At 50.1% G+C, this 15,024-nt stretch overlaps 1 protein-coding gene across 1 annotated transcript in view; it reads left to right on the forward strand.

Annotated features, from left to right (window-relative positions):
* Positions 1 to 3,615: 3,615 nt before the first annotated feature.
* Positions 3,616 to 15,024, forward strand: part of ANKDD1B (ankyrin repeat and death domain containing 1B) — a 142,589-nt gene continuing 131,180 nt past the window's right edge. The window contains exon 1 of the mRNA XM_073680089.1: positions 3,616 to 3,660. Within this exon, the coding sequence (XP_073536190.1) occupies position 3,660 (1 nt within the window). The 5' untranslated portion in view covers positions 3,616 to 3,659. The remainder of the gene's footprint in view (positions 3,661 to 15,024) is intronic.

Here is a 15,024-nt window from a genome sequence, read left to right on the forward strand (position 1 = left end):
TTTATTCCTGGGGATTGGCCCGCGGACCCAGGAATCTCGGGTTTAAACGACATCCTCTTGCAAAGTGGCCCGATTTGTTGCAACGAAGGCAAACAGGTTATCCTGAAGAATCCGTGTGGTCGGTGGCTCTGCGTCGGAATGGTGCGTTGGTCCCCTGAACGGGCGACTTGTTTATCCCCTCCAAGGGCGACATGGCTCTGCGTCAGAATGGTGCGTTGGTCCCCTGCACGGGCGACATGAGCTTTCTCCTCATCCACAGGACATCCTCAGGGGACTCAGCTAACTGGATTTTGCTTGGTGGTTGTGCCTCCGGTCTGGCTTGCAAGAGTTTTAACTCGTAGTCCATGTTTTTGGTTAGTTGTAACACCTGATTACGTAGGTCATCAGCAGATTTGGGTGCGACAGCTTTTCCTACCGCTTCTACAGAGTTTTTAAGGGTAGGCTCTAAGTTCATGTGAGAGGTATTAACCTGCCAGGATGGGATTGCAGGTTTTGCAGGTAATGGGTCTCGTAGTACAGTTATAGCACGGTCCTTTAAGGTATTAAAATCCACATCTGGATGATCTAGGACCCACATGTGCACCTGCTGACGGTGAAAGTCTGACCTCAAGCCATTCATAAACTGTTCTGCAAGCAATTTATCTTCGTCTTGCACACTTGCTGGATCTACCTGTTTTATGGACCGGGGTGCCGCTTGTAAACGTAGGGCAAAGTCTCTGATGGTATCTTGCGGTCTCTGCTTGCATTGGTAGAATAGCATCTTTAGTTCAGACTGTGTGCGTTTTTCAAAAGCAGCTTTGAGCTTATCAAACACATTTTCTATAGAGTCTCCATCAGCATCGCTCCAAGTCTCAGCTTCTAGCTCCGCTGCACCTATTAATTGTCCCTGCACAACGGAGGCTCGCTGCTTTCCTGTCATCGCAAACATGTCCAGCACCGCACACATTTTACGTTTGAAAGCTGCTAAGGTACCAGGTTTACCTTCATACGTCGGTAACCATTTGGCCCCCGGTACATACGGCAAGGCAATTGCCATTATCGGGGCCATCGCTCCAGATGCTGCGGCTCCCTCACCAGCTGAGGAACCGACTGCTGCGTCTTGGGCATCCCCTCCCTCAAGGTCTCGGACATCATCTCTTTCACTCATGATGGTGCCCCCCTAGTTAACCGTTGCCAGTCGCTACGATTAACTCCTTCAGTAACCGGTGACTAAAAAAACCAAAAACGGCGGGGCTATCCTCGCGCTCCTTTAGCCGCGCCCCCGCGACTCTCTCCGCTCTGTGACGCAGTTTAATTTCTCTATGACGCAGTAATGATGGCCCGTTTTACAGTACACAAACTTTCAATAAAGTCCAATTTAAGCACACAGTACCCGGTTCTACCGGGCCCGGTATCCTGTTCGTGACGCCAAACTGAGTCAGTCGACAGGGGTAGGGGTACTCGGATACCGGGATGGATGGGTTACTTCTGTGGGGATCACAGTTGGTCGGTTCCCGGTTCCGTGCCCTGGATCGTCAGTAAAGGGATGGGGGTCAGGATGATGGGAGTATTGTGTCCTGACGCCTCCTATGGTAACTAGTAAAATCGGTTACCAGCGCTGTGTATGGTTGCTGAGGTGACCGGCATATGGCTTGTACGAACGCTATAGGCAGTAATGTCAAAGTAGGCACACACACACATTAAGTCTTTGTTTCAGTACCTTTCTTTTACTGATGTTCGGTAACAGGTACAGTTCAGGAGGGTAACCAGGTTTTCGGTGCAGGTAGAGATATTCACTCTGGAGATTTGTGAGGCCTCCTTTAACAATGTGTGCGTTGCTTGGGATCAGTCCTGCCTTAAGCTGAACCTGCCACCTTTTACTTTCCTTGGGTTCCTTCTCCACAACTGACAATGAGGAACTTTCCTTGGGGCTACCAATTCTCTTTCTGGGCCCCTGGTCCTATACTTGGTCAAGTTTGGCAACTCTTTCCCCTTCTTCTTCAGGGGGAGTAGATCCTCCTGATCTGTCCGGGTTTTCTATGCTATTCCTGAATTAATAGCAATCTCGGTCTCCGGTGTCCGGGTGAGCAAAAGGGATAATAGTTTTATCTCTTTCTTTCTCCTTCTAGCCTCCGTCCCTCTCTCTAGGGCACTTCACAACACAGACCTGTTTCCTTGTTCAGGGCTTAACTGGTCCTCAGCCAACAGCTCTGTGTCTCTCTCCTCCTTCACCCGTCTCTCAAGACCAACTGCCGCTGTGCTGTCTCCCTGGAAACTGACTCCTCCCCTCAGACCTGGGGTGGAAGGTGTTGTGTGTGCCCAAGTGTACATCTCTCCCTGCACCTATGGATCCTGTGGTAATCCCCTGCAGGGGTGCCACAATACCATCATGGAGCTGCTGGACAGTTGTGATGCCATGATTTTCCACAGGCCGTCTCTGCTGACTGTGTCGAATGCCTTGGTCAAATTGACAAAGGTCACAAAAAAGTAGCTGCTTTGCTCCTGGCACTTTTACGGGAGTTGTCACGCCAAAGACCATATCTGCTGTCCCAGGTTCAGCATGGAAGCTCCACTGACGTTCGGGTAGTAAACCTTGTCAAGATGTTCGAGGAGGCGGTTGAGCAGTGGATAAAAGAGATGCCTCAATGGTTCTTGCAAGATTGATGGTTGCCTTTTCTCTTGTAGATGTGGATTATGTTGGCACTTTTCAGCTGTTGCGGAATTTGTTCCTTTTATCACATGGACTGGAATAGTTTAGTCATCATTTGCATCAGGACAGGGCCGCCTGCTTTGTATACCTCGGCAGGTATAGCATCGTAGCCTGGCGCTTTGCCACATGAGAGTTGCTTTACTGCCTTCCTACCTTCATCTTCCCTGGGAAGAACATCGAGGCCCTTTTTGGCTTCTACTTGGGGCATCCGAGCAATGGCCTCATCATTGATTTTGGCAGGGCGATTAAGGACACTGTTGAAGTGCTCAGCCCACAGTTCTAGAATCAGTTTTTTTCTGTCAGCAGTTTATTTCCATTCGCCTTGAGTTGAGATGAGGAGTGGGATGATTGAGGTCCATATACCGCCTTTAGCGCATCATAGAAGCTCTTCAGGTCGTGGCTGTCTGCATAGCCATGGATTTCGTCAGCCTTCTTGCTAAACCAGGTGTCCTGCATCTTGTGTTGCTTTATCTGCACCTTTCTTTTTGTGTTGATAAAGGTATCCTTCTTGGCTAGCAACATGGGGCCAATTTGATGTGCTTTGTACTGCTGATGTTTCTCTTCTAGGAGTGCCTTTAATTTTTCATAATTTTTATTGGACCAATCTTGGTTAATTCGGGCTACTGGTCTGAGATGCTGCAGGGCAGTATTGTAAATAGCATCTTTAAGAATTGTCCACTGTTTGTCAAGCTGCATTGTGTCTGACAGCTAAACATCAAGTTCATTGGCAAATTCCCCTGCAACTGTTCTGCTTTGCAACTTAAAAAATTCAGCCTCTTTGTAGTCTTCTGCCCTTAGGGTCTCCTTGACAGCAGAATGCAAAGCCTGCACTTAGACACAATAAGGAGCAGTCAGCACCACACATGGCTCTCATTAAGCCAAAGTCCATCCTATCCCTCTTCCTGGCAATGACGTAGTCAATGAAATGCCAGTGCCTCGAGTGTGGGTGCATCCATGATGTCTTCTTCCAAGTGAGTAGATGAAACAGGATGTTGGTGATGACTAGGTCATGTGTGGTACACGTCTTGAGGAGCAGAAGGCCATTGCTGTTATACTTGTCAATGTCATGTCTCCCAATGACTACTTCACAGTTTTAATAGTCTGTTCCCACTTTGGAAGTGCATTGAGCTGTAGGGTGAACGAGCTGAGTGTGACCGGAGCATAAGTGCGAACGAAAGTAAGTGTGTGACTTGTTTTTCAGTGACTTGGATTCAGGGAGTTTGGAAGGGAGGACTTTGGACTGAATTGTTGTCCGTATTTTATTAATTCTTTACTTTTCTTTTTACTTAACATTCTGTCTATTGCAATCCCCATTAGGAAATGAGCTCCATTATTGACAATGCTATCCAGTATACATCTTGCCACATGTATGCATTCCTTGAACAGCCGGTCGGGGTTGCTTACTGCTGTGCGAGATGTGTGCACATTGTGCGTTTGGAAGCCCAGGTACTGGATCTAAATGAGCAGCTGGCAACACTGAGATCCATTGACAATATGGAAAGGAGTCTGCTGCTCACTGAGCAGCAGCTCACTGGGGTAGATGTGGGGGAGGGTGGTAGTCGGGAGCTGCAGGATAGTGAGGCCGTTAGTTGGGTGACAGTTAGTAGGGGGGGTAGAGGGAAGAGTGCCAGGGAGGCTAGTCCTGATCTGGCACACCCCAATAATTTTGCAAAGTTGGCAGATGAGGGGAGTGACGGTACAGGGGTAGCACTGCTGTAGCGAGGCATGTCCCCTGAAAGCCGGAGGAGTGTCAGCTCCAGTAAAGAGGGAAATAGGAGAGCAGGGCAGGCCAGGCAGGTGCTGGTAGTGGGGGACGCAATTATTAGGGGAACAGATAGGGCAATCTGTCACAAAGACAGGTATCGTCGAACAGTGTGCTGCCTACCTGGCGCTCGAGTCCGGCACATCTGTGTCACCCCAGGTCTGGATGCCACAAATAATAAAGGCTGTGTCTGAGAGCAAGAGGGAGGTTCCCTGGTTAGGGACAATTAGCATGCAGCACCTCCTGTCCCAGGCCAGTAGGGGGAGCAGGCTGCCCTATAAAAGCTGGAACTGGGGGCAGGGTTAGAGAGACCAGAGAGATCAGAGAGACCTGGGAGACCTGGGACCGTGACGGAGTCTAGGCCCAGAGAGTAAGGGTCAGCAGCAGCCTGAGGAGGTCGTGAGGCAGTGGAGGAACTGCTAGCCAGGGACGTATGGCGCTGAGAGCCTGTCCTGGCAGAAAGGGAGAATTACCTACCGGACATTGGGGTCCGAGGCTGTAAAGACTCTAAGTCCGGCAGCAGAGAACCAATCCGCGAGGGATTTCATGTCCTTTGGCCTAAAAAGCCGGAGGCTCCTTCACAACAGAAGGGACCAGCAAAGCCAAGAGAGGCCAGAGGTAAAAGGAGCCCAAGTTGCAAGCCATACGGGTGAGAATACACGGCACGCTCAGGGACGTGGGCTATTTTACCACTAAGAGGGGAATAGTCAGAAAGAGCATAGAGAGCACGGTAGGCCCACACCCTCGCCCTGACTAGAGGGGCTTCCCGAGTGTTCTCAAACATCCAGGCCCCCTTCTAGCCGGTACTGTTGTTGGGTCATTACCATCTGTTATAATAAAGACCCTGAACTGTTTAGGTGGACTCTGCATTCTGACTATCGCGGCCGGAACTATCACCCCCAACATCCACCTACCCTGCTCTGGGGCTACACTCCTCCCGTGGGGAGTTATACCATTCCTGTGCGGCTCACCAACACCAGCCCCAGCGGTCTGTCCTGCAGTGGCGGTTATCCCTGACAGCAATCCACAGGTGGCGTAGTCGAACTTTCACATGAATATATACATAAAGAGACTGCCACCATTTAAGCCTGGCACCCTGAGCACGGGACCGGGCTGCCACTACTACCCCCATCAGCACCGCGCAACCTAGAGACCCGGTCTCGAGTACCCCACGGCCCAGGGGGCGAGTCACATCGCTGATCGGGTTGACAAATTACTGGGAGGGGCTGGTGAGGACCCAGCGGTCATGGTGCACATTGGCACAAATGACAAAGTTAGAGGTAGATGGAAGGTCCTTAAAGATGATTTCAGGGAATTAGGCTGCAAGCTGAAAGCAAGGACCTCCAAGGTGGTATTCTCTGAAATACTACCGGTACCACGTGCCACGCCAGAGAGGCAACGGGAGATTAGGGAGATAAATAAGTGGCTCAAGTACTGGTGTAGGAAGGAGGGATTTGGGTTCCTGGAGAACTGGGCCGACTTCTCAGTTGGCTACAGACTCTACGCTAGGGACCGGCTGCACCTCAATGGGGAGGGTGCAGCTGTGCTGGGGGAGAAAATGGCTAGAAGATTGGAGGAGTGTTTAAACTAGGGATTGGGGGGGAGGGTATTCATTTTATAGGTGGGAAAGATAGTGCAGATAGTGACCTGGGCACAAATAAAGAAATTGGGGGTGGGGTTAGAACAGTCAATAAAGTAAGAAGGAATAGAGGTACAGAGAGATACATAAAATGCATGTACACTAATGCCAGAAGCCTCACCAACAAAATGGAGGAATTAGAATTAATTTTGTTGGAAAATAATTATGACATGGTAGGGATATCTGAGACGTGGCTGGACGAGAGCCATGACTGGGCAGTTAATTTACAGGGCTATAGTCTGTTCAGAAATGACCATACAAACAAGCGAGGGGGGGGTGTGTGTTTATATGTAAAATCATCCTTAAAACCTGTCTTGCGGGAGGATATAGGTGAATCTAATGAAAATGTAGAGTCCCTGTGGGTGGAGATAAGGGGAGGGGGAAAAAATAATAAATTACTGATAGGGGTTTGTTATAAGTCTCCAAAAATAATGGAAGTAGCGGAGAATATCCTCGTAAAGCAAATAGATGAAGCAGCGACTCAAGGAGAAGTCATTATTATGGGAGACTTCAACTACCCTGAAATACATTGGGGGACAGAAACATGTAGTTCAAGCAAAGGTAATAGGTTTTTGACAACTATGAGAGACAATTACCTTTCACAACTGGTTCAGGACCCAACAAGAAGGGGTGCACTGCTAGACCTAATATTAACCAATAGGCCAGACCGCATATCAAATATACGAGTTGGGGGTCACTTAGGTAATAGTGATCACAAAATAATACGTTTTCATGTAACTTTTAATAAGATGTGTAGTAGAGGGGTTATAAGGACACTAAACTTCAGGAAGGCAAATTTCCAACGGTTGAGAGATGATCTTAGTGCAATAAACTGGGACGATATCCTGAGACATAAAGCTACACAAAGCAAATGGGAGACATTTATTAACATCCTGAATAGGACCTGTGCACAATATATACCCTTTGGGAATAAACATGCTAGAAATAGGATGAAACCACTATGGCTAAATAGAGCTGTAAGGGGCGCAATAAGTGACAAAAAGAAAGCATTTAGAGAACTAAAGCAAGTAGGTAGTGATGAGGCATTAAATAAATATAGAAAATTAAATAAATTATGTATAAACCAAATCAAGGCAGCAAAGATTAAGGCAGAGAGAATCATTGCCAGAGAAAGTAAAAATAATCCCAAAATATTCTTTAACTACATAAATAGTAAAAAACTAAAAAATGATAGTGTTGGCCCCCTTAAAAATAGTCTGGGTGAAATGGTGGATGAGGATGAGGAAAAAGCCAATATGCTAAATGATTTTTTTTCAACCGTATTTACACAAGAAAATAGCATGACAGAAAACATGATTAGTGATAACAAAAATTCTCCATTAAATGTCACTTGCTTAACCCAGCAGGAAGTACGGCGGCGTCTAAAAATCACTAAAGTTGACAAATCCCCGGGCCCGGATGGGATACACCCGCGAGTACTGCAGGAATTAAGTAACGTCATAGATAGACCATTATTTTTAATCCTTAAAGATTCCATAATAACAGGGTCTGTACCACAGGACTGGCGTATAGCAAATGTGGTGCCAATATTCAAAAAGGGGACAAAAACTGAACTTGGAAATTATAGGCCAGTAAGCTTAACCTCTACTGTGGGTAAAATACTGGAGGGTTTCCTAAGAGATGCTATAATAGAGTATCTGAAGAACAATAACCTCATGACCCAATATCAACATGGGTTTACGAGGGACCGTTCCTGTCAGACTAATCTGATCAGTTTTTATGAGGAGGCAAGTTCTGGACTGGACCAAGGAAATGCAGTGGATGTTGTGTATATGGACTTTTCAAAAGCTTTTGATACGGTTCCACACAAAAGGTTGATACATAAAATGAGAACAATGGGGATAGGGGAAAATATATGTATGTGGGTTAAGAACTGGCTCAGTGATAGGAAACAAAGGGTGGTTATTAATGGAAAACACTCAGACTGGGTCTCAGTTAACAGTGGGGTACCACAGGGGTCAGTATTGGGCCCCCTTATTTTTAACATATTTATTAATGACCTTGTAGGGGGCATACAGAGTAATATTTCAATATTTGCAGATGACACTAAACTCTGCAGGGTAATCAATACAGAGAAGGACAATTTTATATTACAGGAGGATCTATGTAAACTAGAAGCTTGGGCTGATAAATGGCAAATGAGCTTTAATATGGATAAATGTAAGGTAATGCACTTGGGCAGAGGAAACAAAATGTATAATTATATGCTTAATTGTAAAACACTGGGCAAAACTGTAACTGAAAAAGACCTGGGTGTATTGGTGGACGACAAGCTCACGTTTAGTGGCCAGTGTCAGGCAGCTGCTGCAAAGGCAAATAAAATAATGGGATGCATTAAAAGAGGCATAGATGCTCATGAGGAGAACATAATTTTACCTCTATACAAGTCATTAGTGCGACCACACTTAGAATACTGTGTACAGTTTTGGTCTCCGGTGTATAAGAAAGACATAGCTGAACTAGAGAGGGTGCAGAGAAGAGCGACCAAGGTTATTAGAGGACTGGGGGGTCTGCAATACCAAGACAGGTTATTACACTTGGGGTTATTTACTGTGGAAAAAAGAAGGCTTAGGGGTGATCTTATTACTATGTACAAGTACGAGACTATGGAACTCTCTGCCGCATGATGTTGTAATGAGTGATTCACTATTAAACTTTAAGAAGGGCATGGATGTGTAGCACCCTGAGGATTCGGCTGCTACAGGGGTATTACACCTCAAGCCAGAGGTGTGGTATTCCACTCCCGGGTAAGGATGGAGTGTGGAACTGAGCTTAGTAGGCTGCATGCACTACATACATCCCATTTCCGGGGAACAGAACAACGGTACTCCCACCAGTATATGTGCAGGTACGACAGCGTCTGTCCCTGGCTGGAGTGGGAGGGGGGGTGGAACATCCCAGTAGTGTAGGGGCAGATAGGGGGAGTAGTCTGGGTAAAGCTAGGAGCCCATTGGGTGCTGGTCACCTGGGTTCACACATAGAGGGAGTATATAAGGTGGGCACCATCTTAGAATAGGGTCTTTTGTCAGAGAGCCTGAGGAGAAGCAGAGCAGAGGAGCTCAGCCAGGAGGGCTGACAGGGAGCTGTGGCTCCGGCTGGGCCCAGCTCCAGAGCAAGGCCTGTAGAGAGAGAGAGAGAGGAGTAAGAAGGACCCAGAGAGAAAGACAGAGGGAACCGCAAGAACCCAGAAACAGACCAGAAAGGGTGAAGGGTTGGCGAACACGGGTACCGGAACCCGAACTGGTGGAGGCCACTAATCCTCAGCCAGAAACCGGAGGTCGTGGTCAAGATTTGCCACGACCCTCACCAAATCCACCAGAAAGGCACACCAAGCATAGGGTCAGGGAACCCAGAGGAGGTTTGACCACCAAGAGACCCGAGGGAGCCGGCCAAAGGTGGATCCCTGGTGGGAACGGCCAGGAGGAAGAGAGAGAGACAGGGAAGCTCAGGACCACGCTCCGGACTGCCTGGGGGTTGGCCGAGTCCAGGACCTGGTGGACGCAGCACGGCTCGGGTGGTCACTCAAGGCCAGAGTGACTGAGAGAACACCTGTGAGTAAAAACCCTGAAACTGCACCTCAAGTCTCTGACTCTCCTTTCTACAACATAACTACACCCATCATCCACACCTGCTGCCCTGAGGCCATACCCCTCCCGTTGGGGGTTATACCATCACTGCTGCACATATACCACCGGCCTCAGCGGACTGCTCTGCAGCAGCGGCTTCAAAGCCGCACTCAACGGGTGGCGTAGTCGATCAAATTAACATCTACTGCCATAGACTGCCACTTAGTTTGACACCCTGGGCACGGACCGGGTCACCGCCACAAGGACTACTACCCCCATACAGATCCGGCTCCGGGTATCCCTTGAACATGGCCCAGGGGGCGCGTCAACTTTTGGCGTAGTCGGCAGGATAACGTGCCCGCAACCACCGGGTACTGCGTGCCTGAAGAAAAGTTCACATTTACCTCAAAAAGAAGTCTCCCGCCAATTCCGGAGGGTCCCCGCCATCGGGCGCCATCTCGGATCGTTTCCCGCCGTTTGCCCGCCATCTGCAGTCTTTTCCCGCCATCCACAGAGTTTCCCGCCACTGGGAGACGATTCCCGCCATCTGGGAAGATTTCCCGCCCTGGCAGAGCGGACGCCATTATGGGCGTGCCAGAGGGTGGCAAGAGGCCACCTCCCATCGTGGGCCAGGACCAAGAATGGCGCCAAAAACGAAGACCGCCCCCACCAGCAGAGACTGCAATGATTGAGATGTCCGTCAGCGTGGGGGGTCTGCCCCTGGAACTGACAATCACCAAGTTACCCCAGGACCGCCCTCAGTATGGGCGTATACAGAACAAAAGAGAGAAGATGGGTGCAGCCTGGGGGAGTCTGGAGAGGAGTCTGGAGAAGCCGTACCCGGCGATGGAGGGAGAGTCAGGCAGCACCGACCCTGTGGTCAGGAGCCTGTTGCAAGCTACCACCCCACAAGACCTGGTGGGGATCCTGGCACAGCTCCCCCGAGACCGGGAGCGTGCACAGACCGCGCTGGAGGGACTCGCACGGAGGATGGCCCAGGTGCAGCGAGAAACGCTGACGGAGTGGAGCAGAGAGATGGCCCTGCAGGCTGGAACCCGCCAACGGAGCACGCCACCCGAGACGAGGAGTCAGACCGCCTCTGAGGATGGTGCAGGAGGAATCAAGGCCGGAGACGACGCCGAGGAAGGAGCTAAAGAAACGGAGGCAGGTAAAGGGGACGTCACTACCCCGAGCCGAGAAGCCGTGAGCCTGCCCCAGCTCCCCGTCGCAGAGCCCAAAATTTCCCCTGCCGTGCCCGTCGTTGCACCGTCACCGCTCCCGACTAGGCCTCAAACAGAAGCCGCGGCCACGCCCCCTGTGACGTCACGCGCCTCAACCCTGAGCGCGGTGAAGCAGGAGACGCCACCGGCCTGGTCGCAAGGCCGAGTGCCCCCGGGCGCCGCAGTACCAACAGCGCCCTCTACCTCCACTGAGCCACCGGCCTGGTCGCAAGGTCAAGTAACCCCGGGCGCCGCCGTCTTCACGGTGCCCTTTACGTTCAGGGTGCCCCAAGCCTGGTCGCAAGGCCTGGTAAACCTGGGCGCCGCTACCACCACCGCGCCCTCAACTTCCACTGTGCCGCACCTGGGTGAGGACTTGTTTGCCCAGCACACTTGCCCGAATGGGCAGCCCTTTGTGTGGCCACCGGAGTACCACCATCCCCGACTCCGGAAAGAAAGACCCCTGTGCGAACCCCTGATCCCGGCTCCGGCGCCCGTCAAAATGACCCCGCTCTCGTTAGAGGAGGCGCAGTTTGAGTGGGACCCCGCAGGAGGAGACCTCATCGGGTTCACTCAGGAGACCCGGGCGGCCGCAGCTGAGCGTGCGGAGTGCTGCCGCCAGCAGTTGGAAGTCTTTGAGCGAGAACGGAGAGAGAGACGGGTCCGCGAGGAGCAGCTGCAAGTAAAGAGTGCAGAACAAAAGAGCCGGACCCGACGGAACCCCCGTGCAGCCCACGGTCCCCGTGCCACCGGGACTGTAATTAAATTCCAACTGCAGCACGGTTGGGGCTTCATCAGAGATCATCACACCCCCGGCGACGTCTTCGTGACCAGAAGAGATGTCGAGTCCCACCTGCCGGAGGGACACAGAGGTCGTGACCTTTACCTGGGTGATGAGGTCACCTTTACCCGGCACCAATGTGCCAAAGGACCCTATGCCCTTCATGTACACCGGCTGACAGAGGAAGAGCTGAGGTGTCAGGAGGAGCAAGAGGACCCGGACGGGTCTGAAGGGTACACGGAGGAAGCATCAAGAGGACGCCGCTACTAAAGTACGGTAAATGGAACTGTAAAATAGTTACCCGTCAGGGTACAGGAACTGTTACCATTATAGTCCCCGTTGGGACCAGCAAATTAAACTGTTACCCGTATGTCCCTTTATCCCACTGGCCGAGGACTGAGAGCGGTCATTCTTTCCTCATCCCACTGGCCGAGGACTGAGAGCGGCCACCTCCCCTTGTATATAGTTGCGCTTTCTAAGGCGCCCCCTACTGGTTTTATAAGGAACTGTGTTTTTCCAGAAGAGACTGTTGCACTTTACCCGGTCACAAGTTGCACCGTGGCCGGAGGAACAAGAATGTTTATAATGAAAAGTTTTATATGAAGAGTTTTATGCAGCTGATAATATATATATATAGTGTTTTATATGCTTATGATGTTTTGAAAAAAATTGTATGTTTTTGGAATGTTTATTCTTTTACAGCCCGAGGACGTGCTGTGATTTACCAGGGGGGAATGTAGCACCCTGAGGATTCGGCTGCTACAGGGGTATTACACCTCAAGCCAGAGGTGTGGTATTCCACTCCCGGGTAAGGATGGAGTGTGGAACTGAGCTTAGTAGGCTGCATGCACTACATACATCCCATTTCCGGGGGACAGAACAACGGTACTCCCACCAGTATATGTGCAGGTACGACAGCGTCTGTCCCTGGCTGGAGTGGGAGGGGGGGTGGAACATCCCAGTAGTGTAGGGGCAGATAGGGGGAGTAGTCTGGGTAAAGCTAGGAGCCCATTGGGTGCTGGTCACCTGGGTTCACACATAGAGGGAGTATATAAGTTGGGCACCATCTTAGAATAGGGTCTTTTGTCAGAGAGCCTGAGGAGAAGCAGAGCAGAGGAGCTCAGCCAGGAGGGCTGACAGGGAGCTGTGGCTCCGGCTGGGCCCAGCTCCAGAGCAAGGCCTGCAGAGAGAGAGAGAGAGGAGTAAGAAGGACCCAGAGAGAAAGACAGAGGGAACCCCAAGAACCCAGAAACAGACCAGAAAGGGTGAAGGGTTGGCGAACACGGGTACCGGAACCCGAACTGGTGGAGGCCACTAATCCTCAGCCAGAAACCGGAGGTCGTGGTCAAGATTTGCCACGACCCTCACCAAATCCACCAGAAAGGCACACCAAGCATAGGGTCAGGGAACCCAGAGGAGGTTTGACCACCAAGAGACCCGAGGGAGCCGGCCAAAGGTGGATCCCTGGTGGGAACGGCCAGGAGGAAGAGAGAGAGACAGGGAAGCTCAGGACCACGCTCCGGACTGCCTGGGGGTTGGCCGAGTCAAGGACCTGGTGGACGCAGCACGGCTCGGGTGGTCACTCAAGGCCAGAGTGACTGAGAGAACACCTGTGAGTAAAAACCCTGAAACTGCACCTCAAGTCTCTGACTCTCCTTTCTACAACATAACTACACCCATCATCCACACCTGCTGCCCTGAGGCCATACCCCTCCCGTTGGGGGTTATACCATCACTGCTGCACATATACCACCGGCCTCAGCGGACTGCTCTGCAGCGGCGGCTTCAAAGCCGCACTCAACGGGTGGCGTAGTCGATCAAATTAACATCTACTGCCATAGACTGCCACTTAGTTTGACACCCTGGGCACGGACCGGGTCACCGCCACAAGGACTACTACCCCCATACAGATCCGGCTCCGGGTATCCCTTGAACATGGCCCAGGGGGCGCGTCAGATGCCTTTCTTGAAAAGTATAATATTACAGGTTATATATACTAGATTCCTTGATAGGGCGTTGATCCAGGGAACTAGTCTGATTGTCGTATGGAGTCGGGAAGGAATTTTTTTCCCCAATGTGGAGCTTAGTGTTTGCCACATGTTTTTTTTTTTTGCCTTCCTCTGGATCAACATGTTAGGCTATGGGTTGAACTAGATGGACTTAGTCTTCCTTCAACCTTAAAAACTATGTTACTATGTTACTCTGGTATTAAAGTCTCAGATTATAATGAGCTTGTCTGACTGTGGGATTACTGAGCTAAGTGTGTCAAGTTCATCACAGAACTTATCCTTAATGTCATTTAGATTTGTCATGATGGAAACATTGGCACTAATTAGCGCAGCACTCTTCTTGTTTGTAAGTGGGAGCTGAAGTGTCATCAGGCAGTCGTTGATGCCCTCCAAAAGCTGGCAAGTTTACGAACAAGGTGAAATTTGAAAGCAAATCCTACACCTGCTTCTCGTCATTCAATGCTGCCTTGACCACTCCAGAAAAGCGTGTATCTACCACTACATTCTGTTATTTGGCCCTTATCTGCTTAGCTAAGCGTTGCTATGTCCATGTTGTAGTGAGCTAGCTTCTTAGCACCCAGTGCCATTCTCCTCTCTGGTCTGTCTGCCTTGATACTATCTAGCAGAGTTCTCACATTCCACATACCAATGTTGAATACCATCATTTTCTTCTTTGTGTGTTGACCTCTATGAGCGATACCTGCCGGCCAGGTCAAGGTGAAACAGACTATGTTTAGGGCACCTTTTCTAGCCCCTTCCTCAACGAAGGTGAGCAGAGTGGTCCTAAAAAGGGTGTCATGCGTCTGGGTTCAAACCCTTGAGCCTGTGCTTTATGGTCAGCTTCTCTATCTGCTCAGTCACAGTAGTTACACCCTTTCTCTGGGTGCTTATTGTCTGCTATCCTGGCTTTTGTCTTTTTTGGTGAACAGGTGTTTTGATCTATTCATTTGTCTGCCAAATCACCTTTCCCCCTGCTGGTATTTCCTGCTGGTAATAATCTAATTTGGATGTCCAGCAAAATGGCCATTGTTTATGCCAGTCAGTGAAAGACCAGCTAGGGTTTATCTCTCTGCTGATATGCTTTTCACCCTGCACCTATCTTCCGTTTCTTGTTTAGGAAGTAGGCGGCATACTCTTTAACAGTACATACCTTATATTTTCATTTTGTATTTCGTGTTTGTTTTAACTCACTCTGGAATCACTTTCTATTTCAGCACTCCTTCCCTTCTGAAGGTAAATCGGACTATGCTCTGGCCTCTGGTTCATTCGGAGGATCGTGACGCGCTCGACGGTCTTTTTAGGCCGCATAAGTCCGAGCTGCCATCATTTGGTCTATT

This window comes from Phyllobates terribilis, unplaced genomic scaffold, assembly GCF_046119375.1.
Source record: "Phyllobates terribilis strain yellow unplaced genomic scaffold, ASM4611937v1 Scaffold_1__5_contigs__length_1240528914, whole genome shotgun sequence".
NCBI classification, from domain to species: Eukaryota; Metazoa; Chordata; class Amphibia; order Anura; family Dendrobatidae; genus Phyllobates; species Phyllobates terribilis.